The following is a 7,596-nucleotide window of genomic DNA, read 5'->3' as shown; positions in this document are numbered from 1 at the left end:
CCAAAATCCATGAAGGAGGTAGATCCGAGTTGTCCTGATTGGTTGGGTCAAAGTCCTCCAATGACTCTTTAAATTTTTAGTAGAGTTCGAATCGATATCATGGTACTGAAAGCCTGGAAACAAGCAAATTCATATTATTTCTCCACTATATACCAATGCATCATATTATAATATTGTTTGGTTCTGTGACTTCTGTCTAGCACCTTAGAGAACATTATCGAACCTATAATGTCGTCTTAGCCTTTTTAGCTTCCAAACCTTTCTTTTTTACTTTGCATATATAGTTTCAAAATCGGCCAACTGTATGGTATAACTATATAAACCTCCTTGACTAAACCCTTGTTTACAAATGCATTTTCATGTCAAACTAAAACAAAAACTAATCTTGATTCACAACAATAGACAATATGAAGTATTATATTGAGTTTGGCTACATGGAGCCAAAAGATTCCCCAATTACAGTTTGTCAGAAACTCGAATTCGAAAAGAATTATAGTATAATTTTACTTAATAAAAAATAAATTAATGAGAAACACATGAAATTAGGAAAATCAATAATTTCAAAGTTGAAAAGGCATAAAACAAAAACAAAAAATAGTCAAAGTTCAAAAATGTTAGTTAGCTTAGTTGTTTGCAGATGTATACACAAGAAACCACAATACAGACCCTTTCCCACCTCCCTTCTGTCCTCTCTCTCAATTAGGACAGCCTGGAAGGATCCAACCTCAAACCCCACTAGAATTATTAATAACAATTAATAATAGGACCTCTAAAAAATAAAAATGATAGTTTTTTGGCAGAAACAACCAAAAATGAAAATTGTAATAAAATTTAAATAAATATATAATAATGAAAAGCTTGGAAAAGTAGAGAAGGAAGGAAGGAAGGAGGGTGGTGTGGTGGCACTGTGGCTTCTTTTCTTTTCCCCCCCTCTTCACCTCTCTTTTCTTGCGGCCTATGCTTAGCATCTTTATTTACTTTTTCTCTCTTTTTTTTTTTTTTTTTTCAGACCCATTCTTGACCTTAGTTCTTGGAAATTACTAAATTAAGTTTCTTTTGTTGATTTTGGTTCTCTTTTCTTGAATAGTTGAATTATCTTTGCTTTCCACTCTTAATTGGCCTTTATCTCTTTCCATTGTTGAGCTTAAATTCTGCTCTGCTGAATTCCCTGATTCCTGAATCCTTATAGAGATTTGTTTCTCTGGCATTTGATCATTTCACCAGAAAGTGGTGCCCTTTTTCTTGGCAATTCAACTTCTTTTCTTCTCTCCTTGCTTTCTCTTTCCCCAAGAGCTCGAATTCCGCCAATAATTCTTTGCTGCTGATCATAGCCTCGAAAAAAAATCTCGTCTTTCTGGATTTCCCATTTCCAAGATTTCAACTTTCCTCAAAATCCCAACTTCTGGCTCTTAATGGTCTAGTTTATTGTGTGCATTTTGCTCCTGCTTATTGGCAAAGATCAAGAAAGCTCTAAAAATTTCCCCTTTTGTTGAACTGTGATTAATTTTGTTTGTGAATTTTAGCACACTTTGGGGTTTGATTCCATGGGACTGTGTCATGGGAAACCAATTGAAGCCCAGAAAAGGTTCTCTGAGGACTCAGTGATCCCCAATGAGAATGAGCCTTCATGGAGTTCCCACACTTCAAAAACTCCAAAGTTCCCCTTTTACAGCCCAAGCCCACTGCCCAGTGCTTTCAAGAACTCACCTGCTAATTCCAGTGTTAATTCCACCCCTCTGCGCTTGTTCAAGAGGCCATTCCCACCACCTTCACCAGCCAAGCACATAAAGGCATTGCTTGCCAGGAGACATGGCTCAGTGAAGCCTAATGAGGCCACAATCCCTGAAGGGAGTGAGTGTGAAATTGGGCTGGATAAAAACTTTGGCTTCTCCAAGAATTTTGAAAGCCATTATGAGCTTGGGGAAGAAGTGGGGAGGGGGCATTTTGGGTATACTTGTGCTGCCAAGGGAAAGAAAGGGAGCTTGAAGGGCCAGGATGTGGCAGTCAAAGTCATCCAAAAATCAAAGGTTTTGGTTTTGGTGTTCTTATACTCACTTTTCATAATCTTTGACTTTTACTTGCATTTTATATGATTTGGTTGCTGAATCTTGCTGAGGACATTATTGTTGTTGTTGTTAGTTTAGTTTTTGGTTAATGAGATTTAATCAACTTTGTTGCTATGGGCTAAATCTAAATACTTAGGAATATTGCAATGATGATGTGTTTTCTTCTCTTCTTCTATTTGTTTACCTTCTATTCCTTCCCTCAAGGTGGATCCTCTGCCTCTGCCAAATTCTCACCAGTTTGATAATGTTTTTCATCTAATCATGTCTAAGCTTTTATGTTTTTGTTTTTGGAATTTGATTGATGGCATAAGGAAGTTACCACATTCCTTGCCAATGTAGCTGGTTTAGCACTGTGTTTATGCTCATATACATGGAAATCACTGTATTAGTGAATTTGGGATTGCGAATGAGTCAATAGTCACTGGAGAAACATCATCATGAGAAGTATGAGAATGTCTTGCTCCGCAGGGCTAGCTCAGTTGGTTCAACCGATCACCCTAAAGTCTTGCTCTAGTGGCAGTGTGTGGGGGTTTGAACCTCCGGGGGCTTAAGATTAGTCTGGCCTAAGCTAGGAAACGTAATGTATCAAAAAAAAAAAAGAGTCTATCCCAGTGATGTTCATCTTTGCAATTTCTTGTTTACTGATGCCACTCTCTCTCTCTCTCCCTTAAAGTTTCTCACTTCTTAGTAGAGAGTGGAAAGTCTCTCTCTCTCTCTCTCTCTCTCTCTCTCCCCCTTAAAGTTCATTGACCTTGTTTTCGCTAAATGCTTTCTGTTATCTGTGGACCATGTGAAACGAGTTTTTTCTGGTCTTATGATGTTCTTACCGAGGAATGCTTTTGCAGATGACTACCGCAATTGCCATAGAAGATGTCAGGAGAGAAGTCAATATATTGCGTGCATTAACGGGACATAGAAACCTAGTGCATTTCTATGATGCATATGATGATGAAGAAAATGTCTATATAGTAATGGAGTAAGTTCGAAGATTTTGGATTCTGTATGATGGTCCTATTTTATTCCGGGTGATTTTTACCTGTTATCTTAAAACATTATTTATCATTGTATGAGAATACTGTAATTTTTAATTAAGATTTTTGCTCATATTACTATGAAAGTAGGCAATATTTACTGTGATTCAGAAGCCTAAACAATTTGCGGTGTATTGTGGTAATATATTTCCCGTCAAAGGTTTTCAGTGTTCTTACTCTTTATTTCTTTCAATCTAACAGGTTATGTAAAGGAGGGGAATTACTCGACAGGATACTTTCTAGGTGCATTTCTTTTATTTTTGGCGCCTTCGGGGGCACATCTTTTCCTAAATTCTAACACTTCAATTTATTTATTCTTGATTATTAATTTTATTTTGTTTGAAATGAAGGGGTGGCAAATACTCGGAAGAAGATGCTAAAGTTGTTATGGTGCAGATTCTAAACGTGGTTGCATATTGTCATCTTCAAGGAGTGGTTCACCGAGACCTAAAACCCGAGGTGCACAATTTCTCTAGCCTCTACTCTACTTTATTTTCTTGTAAACTGCCAAGGTATTCATCGTAATTGACTATTTCCAAGACAAACCAGCCTAATTTGTGTGTTGCATCCATTTGTAAGATAGCTCGGCTCTATTTACTACATCTTCATCTGTCCCCATTTTTTTTGTAACCCTAGCCAGACTATGGGTTTATCTTGTTTGCCTCGCGTTTGTATCCATTTGAGACAAGTGATCTTTTTTATCCAAGAAATGAACCGAACTAGATTGAGATTGAATTGAGTACTTGAGTTTCTTTTGTCCTATCTATCTTGGTTTGGCTGATTTTTCCTCTCTGAAATTCTGCTTCAGAATTTTCTTTTTACATCGAAGGATGAGCGTTCTCCTCTAAAGGCCATTGACTTTGGACTTTCTGATTATGTAAAACCGGGTAAGTCAATGCCTAGATTTCTTAACTTTTTGCTTATTTTCCGATCATTAGAATATACAGTGATGGAAGACGTTGTTGCAGATGAAAGGCTAAATGATATTGTTGGAAGCGCATATTACGTGGCCCCTGAAGTCTTGCATAGATCGTATGGAACCGAAGCTGACATGTGGAGTATAGGCGTCATTGCATATATTCTTCTTTGTGGAAGCCGACCTTTCTGGGCACGGACAGAATCTGGAATCTTTCGGGCGGTCCTGAAGGCTGATCCAAGCTTTGATGAAGCCCCGTGGCCCAATTTGTCTCTCGATGCAGTAGACTTCGTTAAGAGATTGCTGAACAAGGATTACCGCAAGAGGCTAACCGCTGCTCAGGCTCTTAGTAAGTTGTTTACGATTATAATTATGAATTATTTCGAAGAGCTAATTTTATTTGGCAATTAGGTTATATGTTTAGCGACTTTGCTTAGCCTTTTACTTAACCCGCTCGTGTAAAAATTGAAATTTCTATGTGAAACGTTTAAGTATGTGACACACGATCTTCGTTCTTTGTAATATCGGGATGTGATGCACTCTAGAGTGTGGATTAACGAGCGCTTTTGTTTCCTTGTTCTGTTTAGGCCATCCTTGGTTAGCGGGCCACCATGATGTCAAAATACCTCTGGATACGATTGTATACAAGCTTGTAAAAGCTTACATATGTTCCTCGTCTCTACGAAAAACAGCGTTGAAGGTACGTAATCAGACCTGTCAAATTTAATCGTTGTAATGTTTTAAAGAACCCGAAATACAAAGGATATATCGTGTGTCCGTGTTTTGCATTGCCTGATACCAGTTCTCGAAATGTGACTGCAAATTTCGGATCTGCTAATGTGACAGGCTCTTGCAAAGACATTAACCATACAACAATTAGCTTATCTCCGGGAACAATTTACATCGTTAGGGCCAAACAAAAGCGGATGTGTATCTCTACAGAACTTCAAAACGGTTAGACCTCTGCTGCTCTCTATCCCCTTTTCCCGTCGTTTTCAATTGATTACTGAGCAGCTCGTTAGTATTTCTTTGTTTCAGTCACTTTAAATAATTTCTCGTGTTTACTTAAATGTGATTTGGCAGGCTATGGCGAAGTTCGCCACTGATGCAATGAAGGATTCGAGGGTTTTGGATTTTGTCAATACGGTAAGATTCTTTAGGAAACTCTTTACTCCTAGGTGTGGTTTATAAATGTCACTCTTTACGGTTTACAGCAAATTCACGAAGGGATAGAAATTTTTCGCTTAAATGGTATTTGTTTCTTGTGCAGGTGAGTTCTCTCCAATATAGGAAAATGGATTTCGAAGAATTCTGTGCTGCAGCGATAAGTGTTCATCAGCTAGAAGGAATGGACAGCTGGGAACAGCATGCTCGACGTGGCTACGAGTTTTTTGAGAAGGATGGAAACAGGCCTATCATGATCGAGGAACTCGCTTCGGTATGCTCTCTACCCCTCTCCTTCTGTCTCTCGGTTGAGCATAATATATATAAATAATAAATGTGTAGTTCAACTATACATAATCAGCCCGCACACGTGAGGGTGCGTGTTGAGCAGAATATATGAATACTAAAACTTTTAGTTGAGATGGAACACATTCTTCAATTCTCTCTTATCTACAAAATTATATTCTTTTAAAGAATCCATTCGCCAAATTAGCGTTCTCCATCTCGTGTTCATTTCTGTATCCATATCCATTGGTCTATATACAGGAGCTCGGCCTTAGCCCTTCGGTTCCAGTTCACGTAGTTCTGCAGGATTGGATCAGACACTCGGATGGAAAGCTCAGTTTCTTGGGGTTCGTTCGGCTTCTGCATGGTCTTTCTGCCCGCGCCCTTCAAAAAGCTTAAGACTATAACTTCGCGGGCTACCTCGGGCCTTTCTGTGTTTGGATCATTCTCTCTCAGAGATAAAAAAGTATTCCTGAGAAGCACACTTGAAGATCAAGAAGCTGTAACATCTTCACTTGTCAGTATGCAATCTTTTTTGTTTTTTTTTTTTTTGGGAATTTTTTTTTTTTTTTTTTTTTTTTTTTTTTTTTGATTNTCGTTGTAATGTTTTAAAGAACCCGAAATACAAAGGATATATCGTGTGTCCGTGTTTTGCATTGCCTGATACCAGTTCTCGAAATGTGACTGCAAATTTCGGATCTGCTAATGTGACAGGCTCTTGCAAAGACATTAACCATACAACAATTAGCTTATCTCCGGGAACAATTTACATCGTTAGGGCCAAACAAAAGCGGATGTGTATCTCTACAGAACTTCAAAACGGTTAGACCTCTGCTGCTCTCTATCCCCTTTTCCCGTCGTTTTCAATTGATTACTGAGCAGCTCGTTAGTATTTCTTTGTTTCAGTCACTTTAAATAATTTCTCGTGTTTACTTAAATGTGATTTGGCAGGCTATGGCGAAGTTCGCCACTGATGCAATGAAGGATTCGAGGGTTTTGGATTTTGTCAATACGGTAAGATTCTTTAGGAAACTCTTTACTCCTAGGTGTGGTTTATAAATGTCACTCTTTACGGTTTACAGCAAATTCACGAAGGGATAGAAATTTTTCGCTTAAATGGTATTTGTTTCTTGTGCAGGTGAGTTCTCTCCAATATAGGAAAATGGATTTCGAAGAATTCTGTGCTGCAGCGATAAGTGTTCATCAGCTAGAAGGAATGGACAGCTGGGAACAGCATGCTCGACGTGGCTACGAGTTTTTTGAGAAGGATGGAAACAGGCCTATCATGATCGAGGAACTCGCTTCGGTATGCTCTCTACCCCTCTCCTTCTGTCTCTCGGTTGAGCATAATATATATAAATAATAAATGTGTAGTTCAACTATACATAATCAGCCCGCACACGTGAGGGTGCGTGTTGAGCAGAATATATGAATACTAAAACTTTTAGTTGAGATGGAACACATTCTTCAATTCTCTCTTATCTACAAAATTATATTCTTTTAAAGAATCCATTCGCCAAATTAGCGTTCTCCATCTCGTGTTCATTTCTGTATCCATATCCATTGGTCTATATACAGGAGCTCGGCCTTAGCCCTTCGGTTCCAGTTCACGTAGTTCTGCAGGATTGGATCAGACACTCGGATGGAAAGCTCAGTTTCTTGGGGTTCGTTCGGCTTCTGCATGGTCTTTCTGCCCGCGCCCTTCAAAAAGCTTAAGACTATAACTTCGCGGGCTACCTCGGGCCTTTCTGTGTTTGGATCATTCTCTCTCAGAGATAAAAAAGTATTCCTGAGAAGCACACTTGAAGATCAAGAAGCTGTAACATCTTCACTTGTCAGTATGCAATCTTTTTTTTTTTTTTTTTTTTTGGGAATTTTTTTTTTTTTTTTTTTACTTTATTTTCTTTGATTATGTGATGCCATGAAGCATAGAGGAATGTACAGAAGAGATAGATTATATGACAGAATGTATGTAGGGTTAGTAAACAGCACCATGCTGAAATGAGGTTTGGTGGCAGGTGTATTCCTTGTGCACTCGATTCCTCAGTACTTATTTTGTTGGATGTTGTGTTCTATATTCTTGAGTATATATACCATTGTATCAGACTTTTTTTTTTTTCAATGGGTAAATTTC

At 38.3% G+C, this 7,596-nt stretch overlaps 2 protein-coding genes across 3 annotated transcripts; both read left to right on the top strand.

The window, feature by feature from the left end:
* The first annotated feature begins 920 nt into the window (after nt 1-920).
* Nucleotides 921-6,036, top strand: LOC116006588 (CDPK-related kinase 7-like). 2 transcript variants are annotated; one of them, XM_031247024.1, is made up of 11 exons: nt 925-2,027; nt 2,912-3,042; nt 3,299-3,340; nt 3,448-3,556; nt 3,906-3,984; nt 4,066-4,362; nt 4,601-4,713; nt 4,860-4,967; nt 5,097-5,159; nt 5,284-5,451; nt 5,724-6,034. In XM_031247024.1, the coding sequence occupies exons 1-11, from the start codon at nt 1,545-1,547 to the stop codon at nt 5,859-5,861; spliced, it is 1,731 nt and encodes a 576-aa protein (XP_031102884.1). In that variant the 5' UTR covers nt 925-1,544; the 3' UTR covers nt 5,862-6,034. The 2 variants fall into 2 exon arrangements, with proteins under 2 accessions (XP_031102883.1, XP_031102884.1); XM_031247023.1 differs by having other exon boundaries at nt 921-2,027; nt 3,906-4,362; nt 5,724-6,036.
* Nucleotides 6,037-6,132: 96 nt separating this feature from the next.
* Nucleotides 6,133-7,584, top strand: LOC116006587 (CDPK-related kinase 1-like). The gene is made up of 4 exons (XM_031247022.1): nt 6,133-6,284; nt 6,414-6,476; nt 6,601-6,768; nt 7,041-7,584. Exons 2-4 carry the CDS (start codon nt 6,417-6,419, stop codon nt 7,176-7,178), a joined length of 366 nt encoding a protein of 121 aa, XP_031102882.1. The 5' UTR covers nt 6,133-6,284; nt 6,414-6,416; the 3' UTR covers nt 7,179-7,584.
* Nucleotides 7,585-7,596: the final 12 nt, after the last annotated feature.

Source organism: Ipomoea triloba, chromosome 15 (assembly GCF_003576645.1).
Source record: "Ipomoea triloba cultivar NCNSP0323 chromosome 15, ASM357664v1".
NCBI lineage: Eukaryota > Viridiplantae > Streptophyta > Magnoliopsida > Solanales > Convolvulaceae > Ipomoea > Ipomoea triloba.
Note: the sequence above shows the minus strand (reverse complement) of the source record. Positions and strands in the feature narration are given on the sequence as shown.